This window comes from Pteronotus mesoamericanus, unplaced genomic scaffold (genome assembly GCF_021234165.1).
Source record: "Pteronotus mesoamericanus isolate MK-2021 breed Mesoamerican mustached bat unplaced genomic scaffold, CSHL_Meso_final scaffold_31, whole genome shotgun sequence".
In the NCBI taxonomy this organism is placed as follows: domain Eukaryota; kingdom Metazoa; phylum Chordata; class Mammalia; order Chiroptera; family Mormoopidae; genus Pteronotus; species Pteronotus mesoamericanus.
The window spans coordinates 34,027,148-34,050,565 of record NW_026555312.1 but is presented as its reverse complement, the minus strand read 5'-3'; the positions used below and the strand labels follow the sequence as shown (position 1 = coordinate 34,050,565).

The window sequence follows — 23,418 nt, the reverse complement described above, 5'->3', positions numbered from 1 at the left end:
TTGGTTTGCAATCACACTTCTAGCCATTTCTCCTTCCAAGCAAAATTTACAACCAAGTATGCTGTTCACAGTTTGCCTATTGAGAGGATTTCCCTTCACTGCTGTCCTTCAAGGATGCCCCATAAATGCTGCTGTCTCCTTTGGGGTGGTGCCTGCATATCTGTAAACCAGGCCTCGGCCTTCTCTTCCTCTGTCAATTGGTCATGGGAGCACCCTGTGAGGCCATAGATGCAGTCTAGGAGAGAGTTGGATCAAGGGAATTTAGTCCACTTTTTCTTGTAACTTACTTGTGCCATAGGGCCTGTTTGGGCCCATCATGTTTGTACCACTTCCATTTGATGACCTTAGAGTTTAATGGGTCAGGTAAACCCCAGTTTGTGATGGGCAGCTCAGGTCACATAGTTAAGCATTTATTCTCTAGTATGCCCAGTAGCAGGCCCCAAGCTGTTTGTGAAAAGGAGACTATAGTCATCCACAGAGGATGGCAGGGCTTTGCTCCAAAATCCTAAGGGCCTGCACTGCAATTCTCTTACAGGGGCTACCAAGTGCTCGAAAAAGCTTCCCTCTCTGCCACTGACACTTTAGACCCCACTGGAGATGCTGGAACACATGGCCCAAGTGGCAGAGCAGCATGCACAGCAGCCTGGACCTGTGGCAGAGCCTCTCTTTTCTGAGCCCCACTCAAAACTAATGGTTTTTCTGGTCACTTAATACATGGGCTGGAGTGGCACATCCCTGTAAGGATGCTGCTGTCTACAAAATCCAAAGAGGTCCAGTAGTGCTGTGTCTGTTTTTAGTTGTAGGTGGGGCCAGGTACAGCAACTTGTCCTTCCCCTGAGAAGAGCTATCTCAGCATGCTCTGTACCAGTGGACCCCTAGAAATTTCACTGAAGTAGAAGACCCTTGAATTTCTCTTGGATTCATTTTTCACCCTCTGACACACAAAGGCCTAGTGCCCACCAGGTCCAATCAGCATGTCATCAATATATGGACCAATTTGTTGCAGAAGAGAAAGATGATCAACATCTCTGTGACCCATGGACATGGACAGCAGAGTGGGAATTGACTGTGGGAGTGGAGGGCAGGGTGGATGGGTGGAGGAGGACAAAGTGGGAAAAATTGAGACAACTGTAATAGAATAAACATGATTTAAAAATTAAAAAAAAAAACCCTGTGAGCTGAATGCAGCACAGGGCTACAGGGTTCATACACCCCTTAGGTAGGAGAGTGAAGGCATATTTCTGGCCCTGCCAGATGAAAGCAAACTGTTTCTGATGATCTTTGTTGAGGCAGAATCTTCAGGTCCCTGTCCAGGCGCCAGTTGAGGGAGGGAGTGAGGCTCTGAATCCCACAGAGCCTGTCCCTGGGTTGTCATGGATGGGGGGAAATAAAACAAGTAATCACAGAAATTTCTTTGTCTGCCAGTAGACGGAGATGGCTCTTTCCTCTAGTGGAAAAGGCCTAGAGCCCCTATGTCCAAAGGCTTTTATTGAAAGGGTTTTCAATGGGGCTAGGTAATAGGAATGTATAGATGATCTCATTACATCAGTATGTTAATGTTAACAGAGAACAGATGATGTTTTGAAGATGATGGCAGGAACACACCGATTCACATGGGTCTGAGACTCATAAACATGAGAGCATAAACATAAGAACACCAAAGGATTTAGGATCAGGGTTTGTGAATAATGTAAATTTCCTCCCCAGAAATAGCTGGTTATCATAGCTTCCCCCCCCCCCCCCCCCCATTTTTTCAAGTCATTTCTTTCTTTCTTTCTTTCTTTCTTTTTTTACTTACTTTGGAACTTTAATTAAATACAAGTTACAGTTTCTTTTTTTAACATTTTTTTAAAATTTATAAATCATGTTTATTCTATTACAGTTGTCTCAATTTTTCCCCCTTTATCCCCTGCACCAATCCCACTGCCACTGCCCACTCCCACAGTCAATTCCCACTCTGTTGTCCATGTCCTTGGGCCATTAATACATGTTCTTTGTCCAGTCCCTTCCTCTTCTTTGCCCCATTGTCCTCTTTCCCCATCCTCTCTGGTCACTTTCAGTCTGCTCCATGTTTCCATGCCTGTGGTTTATTTTGTTCGTTATTTTGTTAAATAGAGTCCACTTATAGGTGAGACCATATGATATTTGTCTTTCAGCAACTGGCTTATTTCACATAGCTTAATATTCTCCAAGTCCATCCATGTTGTCGCAAAAGGTAGGAGTTTCATCTCTCTCTTTCTCTCTCTCTCTCTTTCTTTCTTTCTCTCTCCCTTTCTCTTTCCCCTTCCTTCCTTCCTTCTTTCCTTCCTTTCTTAAATGCGGATTGATTTTATTTACTTTTAAATGTCAAGTTAATTATAAAATATTAAAAAGTTTAAAACCATTATAAAGTCTCAGCAATTATACCAACATGACACCAGCACAGAAATAATCAAGTACATCAATGAAATATAATGGGCATTGTAGAGACAAACATATATATCTGTCTAACAATGTAATAATGATTAAGTTGATATTTCAAATCAATGGGAAAATAAAGCTTATTCAACAAATAAGGTGCATGGACCACTTTTACTTGAAATAAAATAAATATAGAGCCCTATTTCACACACTCTACAAGAAATATTCAGATGAGTTAAAAATCAATATGGAGAATCTAAGGTGTTTTAGAAGAAAATACAAAATAATATTTTTCTTACTCTGAAGTAAGATATTCAAACCTAGAAGCTATAAAGTAAAATATTGACAATATGACTATATTAAACATTTAAGACTATACAGTAATATATAAAAAAGTTAAAGGACAAGTAATAGAATAGGAAAGTATTTGCAACACATCTAAAAAAGGGTTAATGTTTTGTTTTGTTTTTTTAGGGAAAAAACTCTACAAACATTTAATCAAAAAATGTATAAAGAACATCAAAAAGTCACTTAAAACTTTTTTAAAATAATAGAAATAGGCAAGAAATATACAAAGACAGGTTTAGTTTCAACAAATAATAAAGAAACAATTAAAATAACACATCATTGTCAAAGTCAGATTAATATGTATTAAAAAATATTGGCAATATCAAATATTGGTGACTGTGAAAGGAACTGGGTACTCATAGAATTCTTTTCTTAAAGCAGTCCCTTTAGCATTATTTTGCAGTGCTGATTTGGTGGAGGTGTATTCTTTTAGCCTTCTTTTGTCTGGGAAACTCCTTATTTCACCTTCCTTTTGAATTGAGAACCTTGCTGGATAGAGCAGTGTTGGTTGCAGACCTTTGCTTTTCATGCCTTGGAATATTTCTTGCCACTCTTTTCTGGCTTGCAATGTTTCTTTTGAGAAGATAACTGCTAGCCATATCAGAACTCCCTGATATGTTACTACCTGTTTCTCCCTTGCTTGCTTTAGGATTCTCTGTTTGTCTTTGATATTTGCCATTTTAATGATGATGTGTCTTGGAGTGGGCCTCAATGGGTTCCTCTTGAGTGGGACCCTCTCTGCTTCCTGGACTTGTGTGACTTTTTCTCTTCTCATATTAGGGAAGTTTTCCATCATGACTTTTTCAAACAGGTTCTCTATCCCTTCCTCATCCTCTTCTCCTTCCAGTATCCCTATTATACGGATATTATTATGTTTCAGGTTGTCCTGCATTTACCTAATTGCCTCTTCATTCTTTTTGAGTCTTTTTTCCATTTTTTTTGCTCTTTCTGGGAGCTTTTTTCTACCTTGTCCTGCAGCTCGCTGATTTAGTCCTCAGCTTCATCTACCCTGCTTTGGATTCCTTCTACTATGTTCTTCAATTCAGAAATGGTATTCTTCATTTCCTCTTGTGTCTAATTGGTAGTTTCTATGTCCTTTTTCATGCCGATATACTTTGCAGTAAGTTCCTCGTAGTTTCCCTGTAGTTTTATGTAATTCTCTCTGAGTTCACTGAGCTCATTGAGCTTCCTTAGAACCATTGTTTGGAACTCAATATCTGAGTGTTTACTTGTCTCTATTTCATTTAGGTCTCTTTCTGGGATTCCTCCTTTCCCTTCGAGTGGAGAGTATTTTTTTTTTTTTGTCTTCCCATTATTTGTGAGTCTCATATTTTTGCTTCTGCTTCTTAAATTGATCTGTCTTGACTTCCCAACTTTATGGTGTAAAGTTCTATGGTAGAAGACCTGTGAGATTCAGTGGTTCAGTCTCCTTGATCTCCTGAACTTGCTGCCTGCTTGGATGCCATTTATGCCATTTATGCTGACTCTCTGGAAGTAATTGGGTTTTGATTGTCGTTTGCTTGTTCTTTGGTGGGTCCTACCTTCCAGCTGGTTGACTGAGGCTCACTTATCCCACCACATTGTGCATGTTTTTGTGCACATGCTGCCAGAACAAAACCATAAAGCCCAGGAAACAAATTCACATCCACAAAAATAACTACCCCCTGCAATCCCACTCTCAACAGCAAATGAACCAGTATTAGTAAGGCTGTAAATAGATTAAGACTGTTATAGGAAAGGAAATAAATAAACTATTAGTATAAAATCTAATGACTTAATGTGCACAAACTTGGTGGACCCAAAATGAACATTAAAAAGCTATGTTGTAAAGAAAATATCTCCAACCATGGAGAAAACCACAGTAGATTTCATCTCAGTAGCTTCTAGTATTTACCACTGTTTTTTAGTTTTGTTTTTTTTCTTAGTTTTTTCTTTCTGGATCTGCCTCTGATGATGTCATATGTTGACCTCATCTGACCTTAGGCAGTCTATTTGAGACTTCCAAAAATCTATTGTCTGTAGCTATCTCGTTTAGTTGTTAATCTAGTTGCTCTGCACTCAGCATTCAGGCTTAGGCATCAGAGGGCCAGAGCAGAGTCCCTCCTGAGTGCAGGCCCCACCCTGTCATGCCTAAGCCTGACTGCTGAGTACAGAGTGGCAGCCACAAATAGTTGATCCCTGGCTAAAAGGTGCACAGAGTGGATTAGAGACACTTGAGAAGAGACTGGCGATGGAGGCTTTGGGGTGAGAACTGAGAGAGTAGCCAGTGTGATCCCAGTGCTGAGTCATCCCCCATGCAGCAGCAGCCATCTTACTGAGGCACAGCCTTCTGCCTTTTGAACTAATCTCCTTTGAAGCAAGTTTCAAGAAATTATTGTTATGCTATAAAGTCTGCTGGGTTTTCAGGGCCTTCCTGCTTCAATGAAAACATAATGGCATTGGGCTGTGGTGACAAGGAAACAGGGTCACATGTTTCTACAGTTTCTCAGGTGCTGAGTCCAGAAAAATTTCTAAAGAACTAAAACCTCAGCATTTTAATTCTCCTTCATTTAACAATATTAAATCCAGTTAACTCTGCCTCAACCCTGTGATAGTTTGCTTTGAGAAGGCAGCTTGTCTCCTTGAAGAAATACGAGTGCCACCTGGAGGCCTGGTATGGTCCCCATTCTATGTCCATGCTCCTCTATGGACTTGGAGATGAGACTTGACCCTGCCTGGCCTCTCTGTGAGCCATGGGAGCAGCTGCACCCTGGGCTCATAGCCACTTATCAAGTGCAGGTTGACATCACCCTCAGAATATGGGATGCTCTGGTGGCACCAGCAGCATTTGACTCTGGGCACTGGACAAATGTAACAAGGTCTATACCCTTGTCCATTGTCATGGAGGTGAAATAGCAAATACAGAGATTAAAGACGGCCTGAACAACAGTCATGTGATGTGTGATGAGACAGACCAGAGGAGAGAGAAATAAAGTCTTCCTAGAATGCCCATCAAGCTTTCAGAGAGGAAATGTTTTCCCAATGGGGTAAGAGCATGAGAGGCTTCTGGGGAGGGATGGAGGTGGGCTGGATGGCCAGTGGTGAGTGGGGGTGGCCTGTCCTGTTATGCTGCCAGGAGGCTTGTCCACCTGCCCCCCGTTTCCCTCCTTTCTCTGCTAAGCACGCTCTGGAGTGGGCCAGAATGACTGTCTGAGAGACCCCTGAGCACCCAGGCTCCCCCTGGGTCTCTTTCCTGTTGTCACCTAACTTCTCTCTCATGCTGCTCAGTTTCCTGGGGTAACCAGTCCGTCATACTATTGTCACCCCCGCTGAGGGTCAGAAAATCCACATAAATACCATCTTTCCCCCAGAGGTGCTAGAAGTCTTGATCATGGATTGGGCTATGGCACTGGAAGAATATTTCCAAGCCTGTGTAGAGGAAATATCTTCCCTGCTGGGAGGTCCTTCATGCTCACCTACTCACTTCTTTACCCTAGTGATATTACTAGAATGATTACAAGACTGAGAGAGACCCTGGGGAGAAGGTCCCAAGTGTCCTGGCCACTGGCAGTGACGAAAGCACCCAGCCAGGGCCCTGAGCCAGCTGAACAGTGGCTTCCAGAGGGAAATGAGTGGTAATTTAAATGTTTTACATGTCCCAGTGGCCTTGTTAAGTTTCACACTTCCATCTCTGTAGTTTTTTATTTTTTCTTTAAATTCTGTTCCACTTTCTCAGTTCCCACAAAGCAGTTTAGCTGTCTCTTTGACACATTCAGACTTGTACAGTTTGGGGTCCCCAGACTGTTTGAAGACTACCTTCTGAGTAAGACCTTTCTACCTTGACTTCCAGTTATGCTTAAAATCAGGATGGGTACTTCTAGTTTCTAAAATCCCCACTGGTGGGAAGTGTGATCTGTTGGTTTTTATAACACAGCTGTCTGCTTCTATTGTACAATATTAGATTATCTTTGTGTTTCCAGTAAGGATATACTGAAGGCCTTTCTCTTCAGAATTCTCATCTATTTTCTGAATGCCTGGTTTGCCTTTCAGATGTACATGTTTACAGTATTTCTGTAACCTTTGTCTTGGAAATCTATTGGGATGTGCTTTCCTTTTTCCATCCCACACTAGTTCATCAAAAATACACTGTGTGTGTGAGTGTGTGTACATGCACACATGTGTGTGTGGCACTCACATGGAAGATCTTCATTCTCAAAGATGACAGTGTCACAGCCATATGGTACAGGCATGGTCTGGTACTACAGCATTCTCATGAGAGGTCAAAGTGAAATCTGCCACACTCTTTGCCCAGTGAATCACCCCAAAACTCAGTGGCTTAAAACAATAACCACATTGTTATGCCTACATTGTGTTTGGATCCTGTAGGTCAGGACCTTCGGCAGAGCACAACCAAGAGGCTCTCTTCTGCCTCCAGGATGCCTGGGGCCTCAGCTGAGAGCATGAAGGCTGGGGTTGGTGTGCTGGCCAGGTTGAAGACATATGGATGTGTGCTAGTGCACACCTGGAAGCCGATGCTGGTGGTTGGCTGGACCCTCAGCTGGGCTCTCTGTACTGCTCAGCTGGGCTGTGCAGTACATGGCATGTCCATGAAGTCTGCACATGTGCGAGCCAGTGCTTCCTCACAGCAAGGCAGCTAGGCTCTGAGAGTGGGAGCTAGCCTTGGAGTCCTTCATAACACTGTCAAGCAGTTTGGGATTTTGAAGTTTGAGGTTTTCCTGGATTATCCTGGCTAAGCCTTGCAATCAAGTTTGTGTCCATTTGTGTCCATCATATCTGGCCCAGCATTCAATATGTGCCCAACCAATGATTATAAACATTGCCCTAAGCAAAAGAGTTAAGAAGGCTGATCTGTTTAAGAGCAGTTGCATGGCCACCTGCTTCAGAATGGGTTAGTGAGGGAATCCAGGGCCTGGGGGACTTTGCCTTCACCAGGAGGCCACCCTCAGCTCTGGGACAAGCAAGTGACTCTCCCAGGAAATATCAGAGTTGCACACATGCACACACATGCTGCAGGTTTCCTATGTGGTACAGATTATATGTGCAGAGTCCAGAATTTTCCTTTGTTAAACTTCGCAAAGGAAGCTGTGTCAAGAATCCCTAAGGCTGAGGGAGCTCATCTCAGGAATCCTGGTGCAGAATAATTAATACGCTTGCCATGAAGTCTGCTTAGAAAAACTGGGTGAGGGGAAACCAAATTATGTTGGCTGCTGGTTCCCCTGACACAGCAAATGAAGTTGCCAGGCTAGGATGGGTCCTGTGATGGTGAGTGGGCATGTTCTCAGGAACAGCCCCCTGTAGCACCCTATCCTGGGAATGGCACCCTCCTCTCTGCTCCAGGTACCTCCTGGGCTATCTGGGGCACTTATGCCAGGTTTGGATAAAAGAAGGAAGACGTAAGTTGGAAAAGCTCTCAACCTTAGCTTTGTTTCTTCCTTTAACCAGTTTTACCAGATTATGTTTAAAGTTTCCAAAAGGATTATACTTTTCTCACTAACAAGGGCACTTAGAAGCATTAACCCACTGGATTTCAATTTTCTGTATCTTTCTAGAAAGAGAAGAAGAGTGGGCTGCTGAAACTTCTAGCAGGGGCATCCACCAAGAAGAAGTCTCGCTCCCCAACGTCCATCTCTCCCACCCATGACCACCAGGTGGCACTGGACACCTCACTCCGGGGGGCAGTGGGCTCCCAAGTGTCCTCACTGTCCATCCATGGCCGGGCAGGGTCCTGCCCCATAGAGAGTGAGATTCAGGGGGCGATGGGGATGGAGCCACTGCACAGAAAGGCGGGCTCCTTGGATCTGAACTTCTCATCTCCTTCCAGGCAAGCCTCTTTCTCCATGGCTGCCACCTGCCCTGAGCCCAAGCCCAAGCCAGTGCCCAGAGAGAGGTAAGATTAGAGGGTCAGCTTGCATCCTCTAAGACTTTGGTGTGGGTTGTTCTGTGAAGTCTGGAGCCAGTTTGGGGGAGCAGGGACAGTGGGAATTTTCTGAGGATTAAATTGGCTAGACATCCTCACTAGCCATATCTACTTGGGTCATCATGGATGGTGAGCACCTGATAAAACAAATTTGGGAATAAATGGGAGCATATTTCATGTTCTGAATCTATCTGGGTGCTGAGTTTGGGATTTATAAGGGATTCATCAGGAAGTTTTTCAGAACCAATGGGATATTGAGCCACAGAGAAGCAGTGAGAGGACTGTGTCCTTTCAACCCTGGGAAAACCCTGGAGTGGAGCCCCTGGGCTGAGTCCCCATGGACCTGTACACCCCACCCAGGAAGCAGCTTTTTTTTTAAGCGTAGCCCATTCTGACATCTTAGAATTATTAAAAATTACCCCCAAACCAGCTTCAAGCATATATACTCTTTTGGGTTGAACTATATAAAATTGCTAACATTCACTTTTTTTTAAACCAAAACCAGCAATTTTATAGAGTTCAGCCTAGCAGGAGTGTCTAACCCATAGCCCATGGGCCACATGAGGTCCAGGATGGCTATGAATGTGGCCCAAGAAAATCATAAATTTACTTAAAACCTTTTTTTTGTTGTTTTTCATCAGTTTTCGTTAGTGTTTGTGTGTTTAATGTGTGGCCCAAGACAATTCTTCTTCCAGTGTGCCCAGAGATGCCAAAAGGTTGGACACCCCTGCAGAGTTTTAGGAAAGTGAATCTAATTGAGGTGATGTGGCTCACTGAGGCCAGATTGTGGGGCCATAGGTGCTGAATTTTACAAAGGGTCAGGGGCTGAAGTCTTGCTCAGTGGATCAGCTTTAAATAAAGGCTGGAAGGTGCTGCAGAGAGAGGGGATGGTATCAAATTAGGATAATGAGAAAATACTTTACTTTCTAAGTTCCTTGTCATTGAATCACTGATTAAATGGTAAAAATGAGAAAGCAATCCTGGCAGCGCTGTCAGAATTTTTCACCCCTATGGCCACACTGACTGCCAGCACCTGTAGTCTGAGAAAGCCATCACTGCCCTGAGCATCTGTTCACCTCTGGTGTCATGTCAGGGCTGGTCGAGGTTCTATATAGATCAGGATTAGCACAGCTTCTCTGTCAAGGTCCAAATAGTAAATATTGCAGATGTTGCAGGACATAGTCTGTTGCAACTATTCTCCTCACCACGATAGCATGAAGGCAACCATAGACCATATGTAAATGATAGACACTGAAATTTAAATTTCATATGGTTTTCTTCTGTCATGAAAATTCTTCTTTTGATTTTTCAACTATTTAAAAATGTAACAACATTCTTAGCTCTCAGACCACCCAAGTCAGGTGCAGGCCACAATTTGGCAACCCCTGCAACCTTGATGATGGGATATAGAGCTAAGCCATTAGGGTGTCATTGAGATCCTGGGTGACTAAGAACAAATCTCTGTCCAAGGATGTGGTAGGACAACATGGACCAGCAATTTTTGACTTCTGATAAACAGGGAAAGTGTAAGTCTGTCTTTACACCTGCTTTTAGACTAACAGCTAGGATTTACAGAATGCTCTGGGCAGGGGTGATATGCAGAACATTTAACAATTGGTATGGAATTTAGAAGACATGAACTTCCAGGACAGCCATTTTCTGAATGCAGTTTAACACCTGCCAGCATCCCGGTTAATTCTCCCAAGAACCCTATGAATTCAGTAACCCCATTTTATAGATGAGAAAACTGAGGTTTTGTAAAAGTCTAAGTAATTTGTTCAAGATGCCACAGCAAGTTAGCAGCAGAGCCAAGGATTGAACTGAAGCTTTCCAACTCGAGAGCTGACTGAACCATCCTGTTTTGTGTGGTGCATAGGCAGCAGCCACCCATGCTCACCTGGCCCACAGAGGGATCTAGGTATGTTCAGTTGTAAACAGTACACGTATGTCACAGGGTATCAGCATCTGCTTCTGGATCATCCACAGTGGATCACCACCCCAGTATCTGTCCAAGGTATACCTGTGGTCCTGATGCCCACAGCAGGATTAAGTGTCTTCCCACAGCAAGTCCCCAGACCCTATGGAACTGTATTCATAATCCATATCACCACACGAGCACATACCACATAAACAACACACATACTCCATACAAACAGACCACACAAGCATACATGACACAAGTACACACCCACCACAATAAAAACACATACCATACAAACATCTCAATATAAAAATCCATACCGCACATAACACACAAACATTAATATACAAACACCATCCAAAAGCACCACATAAACACATTAACACAAACATACACTACAAACAGTGCACAAACAGCACACAAACACACTAACACAAACACACACTGCATACACACCAAACACCACACACCTTAAAATACATGCCAAATACATACCAAACACAGAAACACAAATATACCATAAATACACCTATAACAAGTGAACATACGTACCACACAAACACCACACATTACACAAACACACACTATAGGCATACACCACAAAGCACACACACCAAATATCAGATACCAGATAAAGACACAATCACTACAACACACAAGCACATACTACACAAACACAAATACACATTTCATAAACCACACATTACACAAACACACTCTACAAATATACAAATGCATCATACAAATACTCACATATCACACAGACATCATAGAAGCATATATACCAAACAACACATAGCTGCACTTGACACAAACACCACAACACACAAACACAGACCACAAATACACAGAAACACATACCTCACAAACCATACATTACAGAAACATACCACACATCATACCAACACTACATAAGCACAAACACACATAAGTGCATCACCACAAATATATACCATACACATCATACAAATACCACACACCAGAAAATTATATAAAAACCACAACCACATGAACACAACACACAAACACTATAACATACGAACACATCACAGTACAACACACACCACATAAGCATACACAAACCACAAAGAACACATACTACACAAACACAAAAATACCACACAGCAGCCAAGCAAACACACTACACACAACCACGCATCACAGAAACATACACACCAAACACCATACAACATACAAATACAATAAGACATACAATTACTGCAAATAAGCACACAGTACACAAACAACACACAAATACCACAAATAGGCACTACAAATACCTACACCACTCACCATAAAAACATTATACACTAAACAAACACACAAAATCAGACACCACAATTACACAAAAACCATATTAACACACAAACCACACATATTTTACACACACAACACAAACACCGTAACACATACCACAAGTACATATTACACAAACATTACACATGACACACAACACATAAACATACACCACACAAACAACATAGCACATATATTACACAGAAACAAACACACTAAAAATACAAACTAGAAAAACATCAAACCACACAAGCATACACATCACCAATGCACAGCACACAAATATGACACATCTCACAAACACAGACACCATGCAAACACTACACAAGTTTACAACACCCACACCACAAATACACATATACCACTCACCACCGAAACATATACAACACACAAACACACATGCCACACAAACACAAAAGAAATACTACTACACAAATACCGCACACCACACAAAAACACAGCAAATACACAGCACATGAACATCACACACTATCAAACACACCGCTCATACACAAACACACCACAAAACACAGCGCAATGCAAACACACGTCACACAAAAACACCATACAACACACACATCACACAAACCTACACATACTACCAAACACCATGCACCACACAATAAGAAACACATAACATAAAAATATACTTAACACACAAAAGGCACTCAAGCACATACCACACAAACACACAACAAATGAAACACACACCATTCAAATACATAAGCCTTTCAAACACCACACAAGCACACAAACATCATATAAACATTTAAAACACCCAAACACACACCATGCAAACACATAAATAAAAGAGACATATGAAATAAACACCACAAACACATACCATGCAAATATTAGACAAACACACAAACACTACAAAAAAACAACTACACCACACAGACCACACACACTACACAAAGCACACATACCCTATAAACACACGAAACAGAAATAAACATCATTCAAATAATACACACCACCAAATCACAAACACTACATTATCACTACATACCACACAAGCATGCAAAGACCACAAAGCACACAAACACCATCTAAACAACACACATACAACACACAACACATGAACACAACACAAACACATTACAAATACCACAAACACACAGAGAACATACAAACAGACACTACCTACAGACACATACCGCAGAAACATACTACACCATAACACACACATACTGCTCAAACACACACACCATCAAAACTCCATATAAATAGTCAAATACAAACTCAAATGTCAAATATGCAACACACAATCAAAAAATACCACATAATACTCTGCACAAATTCATATACACCACAGAAATAAAACAAACTACACAAACATACACTACAAAAACATACCCACTACAAATACACACCGCACAAACACCTGTCACACACATACAACACACTGAACACACACACCATAAATACATTACACAAAACAAACCACACACACATACTACACAATTATACCATGCAAACAACACAAACCACACAAATACCACTCAGGCACACATCAAAAAATTAGACCACACAATATATACAATACACAACAGACACACTTCATAAGTACATGCCAAATACATACATACCATAGAAACACTAACTCACAAACACAAATCACACAGACACATACTACAGTAATACACAGACACCACCAATACACACCACAGACTACACACCAAATATCACATACCACAAAACACACAAAACACACACACCACAAAAACACACCATAAATACACAAATACACCAAACACCACACTACACATAAACACACAAAACAAATACCACAACACACACATACACAGAAAAAAAAACAGAAAGTCTATACACATTGTAAACAACTATACCACACAAACAACACAAACCACACACCACAAAAATATGCACACACTTCACAAATACTGCATACCACAAAACATGCGTTATGCAAACACCTAACACAAAAGCAAACACACGTCACAAATGCATACCACAAACATGCATATCACACAAACACCACTCATCACACAACACAAACACCATGGCAACACACACATACCATACAAACAACATACACATCACACAATAATACATACACCAAATATACAACACATCATACAAATACCATGTGTGTAAACACAATACACAAACACATGTACCACAGAATAAGCATCACAAAAGCACAAACACCACCACACATACACAAACATCACACACTACACAAACACACACTACACACATACCAACACCACACAAACATAAACACCACAAATTCACACAACATACTACCTGTGCATGCACAACACATAACATATACCACATAAGCAACACACACCATGCAAACACACCAATTACACTAACATGCACATATCACACTAACATAGAACACACCATACAGTACACAAACACCACATACAACACAGATACACATGACACAATGCACATGCACACCACACATCACATAAACACACCATACAAATGACAAATGTCACATGTGTCATACACACATGACACAAACACCACAACATACAAATACATACCACACAAACACCTACATGACCAAAACATTGCATAAATACAGAAACACAAACCTTAAATATACAAAACATAATCACCAAACACTACAGACACCACACACTACACATTTCAATTCCACTAACACATACACCATGAAAATATCACAAACACAAACATACACAACACACTACAAATACACACAAACAACACACCACACAGATGCCATATAACAAGTACACACACCACAAATATACCACACAAGTACAAACCACACAAACAACACACACTACACAAATATACACACCATACAGACATACACACTACACAAACAACACATACCACTTAGGCACACACCATACAAACACACACCACTAATACAGGAACAGACCACACAAATACAGGCACACTACACACCAGGCACACCACACCACACACACTACTTTCTCTCTCTCTCTGTCTCTCCATCTCTGTTTCTGTCTCTCTTTCATTCTCTACTTTCCCTTTTCTTTCCAAGGGAGGCTCCTCCAAATTTGGGCAGCTCATCTGTGGGACCAGCCCTGGCTGCCTGTGATTTCTGAATATGGGTCCTGGTCCCTCCTCCCCAGATCAAAAAGTTGGTGGCTCTTGCAAATAACAAACTTCTAGATATTTCAAAGCTGCTCTCATGTCTCCCCTAGGTTTCTGTTCTTTCCCAGATCCTACAATTTCCAGACTGTTCAAAATTGTCTTTAGAGATCTTGTTAGAAAAAAAATCACAGGAGTCTATGATTACCTAGGAGATTCAGAAGATTTTTCCCATTCTCTGAATACTCCAACTAAACAGTCGGTTATGGTACCCAGAGCCTCTTTGTGCCCTCTTGTCCCCAACACTCTGCACAGCTCATTAGTGACCAGAATGCCAACCTCCTCATCCATAGGCCACTTTGTCTTGAGAAGTCCCAGCAGGTGAAAGCTGAGAACATGACAATGGAAATGATCACTGTCCAGGCTGAAGCCACTCCTAAAAACACTTGCACTTACACCTTGTAGGCTTGTGAAGAGGATAGTGGCTGTGACAAGAACCTCTGCCATTGGGTCCTCTATGGAGAACCTGCTTTGTGCAAGGCCACTTTGTGATTGCAGAGGTAGGAGAATGGGTAGAGGACAGGCTGGGGCTCAGACTCAGATTGTCACCACCAACGCACTTAGGAGGGAGTCCCTCTTGCCTGGCACTTATAGGCTCCATGTACTGCAGAGCTGCTGTCTGTACCTCTTAGTTGTCTCCTAAGTACATGCCACCCTGGGTCTGACCATCTGTCCCCTAAGGTTTGGGGAAGACAACAGGAGACCTGTAAGAGCCAAGCCCACAAGACTGATGTGTAAACCAGAGGGTCAGTTTCCAACCCTTACTAGGAAACTTAACCTTTGTGAATCTGGACATATTCATGCTCTGTGGACAGTGTGCAGAGGAAGCTGCATTTCTGGAAGTTGCTTGGGGAAATCACAGTAGGGTGTAGTTTCATAACTAATGCCCTGCCTCCCCAGCAGAGATATGCCAGCCCTGAACAGGTTTGGCTGCCTTCCTGGGCAGCCACCCCACCACCCTCATTCTCCAGATGCTTGCCCTCTGGCTCTCTTGTATCTTGCCAATATTTCTGAGTGGCTTTGAGCAATAGGCACATGTGCCACTTATCAGCCATTTCACTCCAAATAAGGGTTTTGGGGGTTTTTTTGAGCTCCAGTTCCCCCATATATAAAATGGGGGATAATAATACCTACCTAATAGTTACAATATTTGTAAAACACCTAGATTAATACCTGGAAAATTATGAGCACATAAACAACAGCAACCACAATAATATATGAAATGACAGCACTGGTCTGTGTGGCTCAGTTGGTTGAGCATCATCCTGCAAACCGGAAGGTCACTGGTTCAATTCTTGGTCAGGGCACTTGCCTGGGTTGTGGGTTCACTCCCAAGTTAGGGCATGTGCAAGAGGCAACAGATCAATGTTTCTTACATCGAAGTCCCTCTTCCTCTCTTCCTCCCTCCCTCCTTCCCTTCCCCTCTTTCTAGAATCAATAAAAGAAAAACTTATTTAAAATTTTTTTAAAAAGAGATGACATATATAATACTATTATATCATATGGTGCGTATAATAATAGATGACAGTTCTTCCACTGCTGCCTGGCGTGCATGCCCTCTACCATTTTTGATTGCCAGTCTCTTTTCACCATACATTCACACACTCAATCTATTCATCTTCATCTCTTGCTGGATCATAAGTTGTTTGGTTTTGTTAGGATGTATAGTTTTTGGCTTTGAGATGTTATGTGTCATGGTAAACAGAATAATGGCTCCCAGAGATGTCTGTGACCCAGTTCCCCCAAGCAAGTTTATTCCATATTATCCGAGTGGGCCGAGTGTGACCACAAGAGTCCTTTTAAGTGGAAGGGGAAGGCAAAAGAGAACTCAGCGATATGATGGGAGAAGGACTCACCCACCCTTGTTGTCCTCGAAGATGGGAAAAGGAGTCTTCAGCCCAGGCACAAAGGCATCTTCAAGGAGCTGGAAAAGGACAGGGTCACAATTTCCCCTGGAGCCTCCTGAAGGAATCAGCCCTGCTGAGACTTTGATTGAATCCCTAGTGAGACTGTGTGGGATGACTTAAAGAATCATAAGATAAGAAAATTGTGTTTTATTATGCTACTAAATTTGTGGAAATTTGTTATAGCATCAATAGGCAATTAAAATACATGTTGATATTAGAGTGTACTGTCCAGGGTATAAACGTGTCCTTAACATTTCCAAATTCCTGGCAGGACACTGCTCTGTTATGACCACATTCCACCAACTCAGGGACCGTGTGTCCTCAACAGTGCTGAAGCAAGTGTTCTGAAAAGCGTGCCAAGGGGAGGGCCCCCTTGTGACCCCTGTTGTCAGGGAGGAGAGCAGAGGACACTCGAAACCTCACAGATGAGGCTAATTGCAATATGCATTGGTAAGAATTCAATCTGACTTTGTGCTTTTTGATTCTCTGAGTCTTATGTCTGAAAATGAGCTGTTTGACATAACTTATCCCACTGCAGGACAGTCTCTCACTGATTTGTGACTCCAAGATCATGACCTACAGTAGCTGCCATCCTCAGGTGTTTGTTGCCATTTGTGTACATAAGAGGAAGTGTCAATTATTTTTATGCAACAGGAAGAATAGCTCAGGGTCTTGGAATGATCTGGACAGGAACGTTAAATGCTTGTCTCATATATATTCGTCCCACATCATCCATTTGAACTTATTAAGTCATTTAATTGCTCAGAAGCACCAAATTACTTTTTTTCCTAACACATTACAATTGTAAATTTGCTTGTTTGTTTCAACACTGGTAGTTGAGGCAAAAACCCAATCTTTTGTTCAGAGTATGAGAAACCATTGCACTCTTTGTTTTTCTTTTCCTTGGGTAACTGAGAGAAGGAGGCAGGTGTTTGAAAAGGAGGTGAAGATGGCAGAAAGCCACAGGGAGGACCAGGGCTGGTTTGGTATTCACACACGCAGCCTGGGTGCCAAAGGCCTGGGAGTGTTGCAGCCTGTGTACAGTGCTGGCTGATCTCACAGGCCACTGCTACATCCTGGAGGCCATCTGTCCTCCTTCAGCGAGTGGCCTGGCAGGCAGCTGTTTGCATCACCGGGCTGGGAGGAGGGCAGAACCCACACTCTCTTTTCTCTCCTCTTCCACCCCCAAGAAAGCAAGCTTTTGACTCCTAGGGACAACAGTGGAAACTGGCCCTCGTGTCCTGCAACTGCAGCTATTCAAAGTCACTTGGAGTGCCTGGCTGGCCCTGCTCCCTCAGCAGTAAGGGAGCTCTGCATGCCTGCCAAATTAACCCCATGAGCCACCTTCGTTGCTGTCCCCCAACTCGCCTTCTGGGCCTGGGTCTGCTCTGTGAGTGCATCATCCCTGAGCACCAGTGTCAAATCCAGCTGCCCTGAACCCTAGCTTTTCTGTTCCAACTCAGATAGGCCAGTGCCCCCAGTTCTATGAGCATGTGGAACTAAGGGAAGACGAAGTCTCCTTAGTGTTGTTGTTTTTTTTTTTTCACTCAGCACCTCAATTCTCAGACATCAGTATGCAAACATTCTCCCCTAGAATTTGTTGAAAATGCAAATTTCCTGGCTCCATTCCCCTAGTGTCTCAGCAAGTAGGTACAGGATGGATGCAGAATCTGCACCAAGGTCTTGACACCATGAGAAATGCTGACTTGGGATCTCTTTGTTTTACAATGAATGTCCTAGTTTCATAAAAACTGTATTATGCCAGGTGAAAGTCTCCACATATGGAACCCCTTGAGAACCCTTAGGATAGCCTGCTGCAGGACACCTGGATGATCTCCTCCGGGGGCCATCTGTGTGACTGTGGTCAATGGGGAGAAAGAGGGACAGGGAAACAGGCCTTTACAGCTGGCTGACAGCCCAAGGAAAACTGAAGGTTAAGGAGACTCCCATCTTCCCCACCCAGCCAGTGGGCCCCAGCCATGGCCCAGACAGTGCAAAGAAGGAGGGTACAGCAGGGTGCTGTCTCCTCCAAGTGGTCCCTCTAATCCAGGTCAGGGGATCCTTCACTGCATCAAGGGGTTCCTGCAGCCTTATTCAGAGGGAGGAAAAGACAAGAGGGGTATGGCAGACAACAGTAGGGGTGCATGTCACCTGTGTGACTCTGGACTTGTTGATGTGCTCTGGGGTTCACAGGACTCAGGAAGAGGGCCCATGACCCTATGGGTTGAGCAGGAGCTGTGCCCACAGGCCTGAGAGCTGAGATGGCCATGGAGCCAGCCTCAGTCCCCAAGCAGAGGAGCAGCAGGACAGACCTGTTCTCCCCACCCAGGCCCCTGCACACACTTCAACGCCTGTAATCTTTCAGTGTCCACAGATGGTAGCATCAGCCAGACTAATGGCCTCCTGGAAACTGGGTCTCCTATGAATATGAGACAAGTGGGGGTAGGAGCTGTTTACTGGGAGGCTGGCATGGAGCTGCAGGTTCTACTGACCCCACTGACCCTGCCCTCTGCTCACCCTCTCTGTCCACGAGCAGCAGAAACTTCAGGTCCCCAGCTGGCACCCATCCAGCTTCTGTTCTCTCTGTTCCCCCAACCCCTCCCCTCCAGTCCCACTTCCAGTCCTACAGCCTCCCTCCAGTGTGTCCTAGCAGGAAAGCAACTAGATGGCTCTGTCTTGAGCAGCTGTTGTGTGCTGGGCTGTTCTAGGTGCTGGGCACACAGCAGAGAGCAAGGGGCCACACAGTTCCTGCCACCCATCACGGGGCTGGCATACCAGTGTGGAGAACCCACAACAAGTATGGTAAATAGGCCATTGGAGGGCCTGCAGAAGGTGGGGAGTGCCCTGGGGACAGGCAGAGAAGAGCAATTTGGGCAGAGGGAGCAGGTCTGCAGGAGCTCTGAGGTGGGTGCCCTGGGCTGTGGCTGAGGGAAGCAGAGGAAAGCAGATGTGCTCAGAGGGCAACAGGAACGTAGAAGTCTTTTCCCATCTTTGGCTCTTACTCTGAGAGAGGGAGACCACTGTAGCATTCTGAGCAAAGTAGAGTTGTGACCTACCTTATGTTTTCACTGTTGTGGCTGCTGAGCGGACAGCAGGCTAAAGTGGAGTGAGGATAAAACAGGGAGCCTGGAGTAAGGCGAGCGCAGCAACCCATGAGGGACGCATGGGAACACACAGGAGAATATGGCCAAGAGTGACTCAATGCATGCCCTTCCTGGCAGCCCAGGTATAGCCCTCAGGACATTGCCTGTTCAGTTGGCGAACAATTATTGACCACCTTGGCCTGGCCACCAAGTCCTCTTCAGCCCTCCTCAGCCTACCTATGTCTGTAGCAACTTTTCAGGGAGTGAAAGTGACTACATCTTGTCTGCCACCAAACCTATTCACATTTAGTACTTGGACTTTGTCCTGGAGCCCCCAACTCCTGCACCAAGCATGGTGGATAGGCTCTTCTCAGCAGCCCCTACACATCATCTTTAGCTGTGCTGGTTAAGGGTCCAGGACCCAGTCTGATGTCAGAGCACACATACTCCTGTGAATTTCCAGAGGGACAGGAAGGTTCAGTTGGCTGGAGTGGTGGGGACAGGGCAACACCTGCCAGGCTGGGGGTGGTGAGGGATGGAGGCACAGGGGCACCTGCTGGTTTGTCCTTGATGGTATTTTAGGAGAAGGCTGCTTCTCAGAGCAAGCACAGCTTCTTTTCAGCCTTTCTCATCCTCCTCTGAGGCTTAAAGAACAGGTGTGGGGGTGTGACGTGTGCCAGACCTGCCTGTGCTGATGCTGGGGCTCCTGGCAAAATGCCAGAGAGGGTCAGGCCCTTGTCTCAGAACCAGGGAGCTATTGGGGGGCAGCTCTAAGGGACAGCAGCTGGTATCTACCCACTGCTGGACCTGCTATGGCCTCCTAGGGTCCTCTGGGGGTTGTGCTTTGTCTGATCAGAGCTCAGGCCCCAGCTCCCAGTCCAGGTGCCCAGCAGGTCATGTCACCATTTGGATTATATGTTACATTGTTCTGAAAATGAAGAGTGCAGTTTAGAGGCTTCAGGGAGGGGCTCAGGTTTTGCAGGAATGGGGTAGAAAAATTGGGCCTCTTTTATGATATGATCTCAGCCACTTCAGGTGCTAAAGCCACAACATCTTATTATTTTTGGAGCACATTTTAAAAGAATGGCCATTTTACCAACACTACGTCCAAAGCACCTTTACACCTCATGTGGGGCACCTGCCTGAGAGGTGTCCTCCACCTGCCTGCTCTTAATAGACTGAGGCTGACATTCAGCAGCTGGGGGCATTAGTTCAGAGTCCTGTGCCAGGGTAGGTCAGAAGGCAGGACACAGCCAAGTGTCCTGTCTTTACCAAATACCTAAACCAGGACTGAAGTGCCCGCCCCCTCTCCATCCCACCCCATGAAAAGCCACTATCTGAAGGAAGGATGTGACATGGAGGGGCTTCCCCTTGGTTGGAGGCATTCCAGCTGCATAGATCAGGATCTAAAAGCTATCACAGGGAGAAATTATTGTTAACTTTTTAATAAAAATGAAAAAGTTGTAGAAAAATTAAAATTAAAGATATATTTTTTTAAATGGGAATAGTATCCCCAAATTACAACCATTTACACCAAGAAGGGGGTAAGAAAATGAAAAGAGAGATCTTGCCAGCAGAAAGTGGGCCTGACCCTGGCTCATCCTCCAGCCTGTCTGGGTCAGGCTCACCCACTGTGGTGTCTGTCCCTCCTTCCCCTTCAGGTACAGAGTGGTGGTGTCATACCCACCCCAGAGTGAGGCGGAGATAGAACTGAAAGAAGGCGACATTGTGTTTGTGCATAAGAAACGTGAGGATGGCTGGTACAAGGGGACCCTGCAGAGGAATGGCCGCACAGGCCTCTTCCCAGGCAGTTTCGTCGAGAGCTTCTGAGGATGAACTCTCCACAGCCCTTCACCAGGGAAGAAGGCCTTCCAGGAAGCCCCAAGGTGCAAAGAGAGCCATGACACTCAAAGTTCCCAGGTGCCTTCTAAGGCTCCTGGCAGGGGACACCACAGCCTGGGGTGGGGGCCCAAGGGTGTGGAGGTTGTGTCTCCACTCACAACCCCTAACCAAGAGCACACGCTGGGGTTGTTCTTGGACAAGATGCCTGTTACTCCTATGTGAACTATAAAGAAATATCTTTGGAGAGAGAGAGAGGTGCTAATGCAGGTGGACTTGCTGCTGTGACTTCTGGCAAGCAGCCATGTCTTGGTGTCTCCCTGTGCAAGTTTGGTAGCTACAGAGGGCTGCTGGACGGGCAGTGGGTAGGGGGCCCGACCGTTTGCAGAATGTCTTCGTGGGCTCTCTGGGCTACATGTGGGGTTAAAATTGCTCCATCACTTCACTTTATAGCTCAGCCACCTGCCACCTGGCTGCTCAGCAAGAGTGTTCCTGGCCATGGGCCTCCACAGAGGTACCTCTGTCCCTGGGAAAGTGACACACAGCTCCTGTGGGGCTCAGGCAGCTCCCTTTGGGCTCTGTCTCTGCCAGTATTATGAACAACACTTGTTGGCTGACACTGTCCCTTTGCATCGCTTCTTTCTTACATCTTTTTAATGTAAAGCTGTTAGACTTTATATATTTTTAATCAGTCACACAACTGCCTATTTTTCATGCATCTGGTGCTGCCTTTTTGTAATGACTTGGTTGAACTTAAAAGAAAAAATGTCTGAGGAAACATCAAGTAGGCAGAATTTTTATATTTACTACCTGAATTTTGGAGAACTCTGAAAAGTCTGCATTCTCAATACAATAGTGTTGGCTGCTGTTCCACGGGATAAGAAGGAATCCATTTAGGGGGTGTAAGGGAATTTGGAAAAAGCCAATTTCTTTAAGCCCTTATCAAATTCCCATGCTCTGTCTAGACAGTGATAATTATTATTCATGAATTGGAAATATTTGGAGGAAATGTCACTATAATTGCGTTTTGTGTGGTGGTACGAAGGACATGAAGGTCAACTCCATCCTAAAAATGTAGAATTTCACTTTTATTTCTTTAACAACAATGACTACAGTGAACATTATCAAATTATGATTTCTCACTATTGAAATGTGGTTTTTACCACAGTTTACAAAACCTAGTGAAGTTTTTGCCTTTTTAAAAAATACACAACTGCTCCCCTATCAGGCAGTGTGAACCTTGGTCTGGATGTTAGAGGTACAATGAGGATAACAGGAATGAGTCATCTCTGCAGACTGGAGGGCTGGGGAGCTGGAACAAGGGGAAAAGAGGAAGGGGCAGCTCTAACCCAGAAGCCTTCACCTAGGTGGGGCCCAGGAGACATATTTGTGAGTCCAACAGCCTACAGTTGCAGACACTGCCTACAGGAGCCCAGTCATGACGCAGTCTTGTTTTCGAGATTCACACCTTAGGAATACATTCTTATCTGTTCAAAGTCACAATTTGTAAACCTTCTCTCTATATTTTTACAAAATCACTCAGGTTTAAATTAGGCTGAATAAATTAGCCTTTGGTAACAT

General features: G+C 44.0%; 1 protein-coding gene across 1 annotated transcript in view; it reads left to right on the top strand.

Annotated features, from left to right (window-relative positions):
- Positions 1-22,092, top strand: part of SH3RF3 (SH3 domain containing ring finger 3) — a 171,863-nt gene extending 149,771 nt beyond the window's left edge. The window contains exons 8-9 of the mRNA XM_054592010.1: positions 8,298-8,635; positions 21,660-22,092. Coding sequence (XP_054447985.1) covers positions 8,298-8,635; positions 21,660-21,828 — 507 coding nt within the window. The 3' untranslated portion in view covers positions 21,829-22,092. The remainder of the gene's footprint in view (positions 1-8,297; positions 8,636-21,659) is intronic.
- Positions 22,093-23,418: the final 1,326 nt, after the last annotated feature.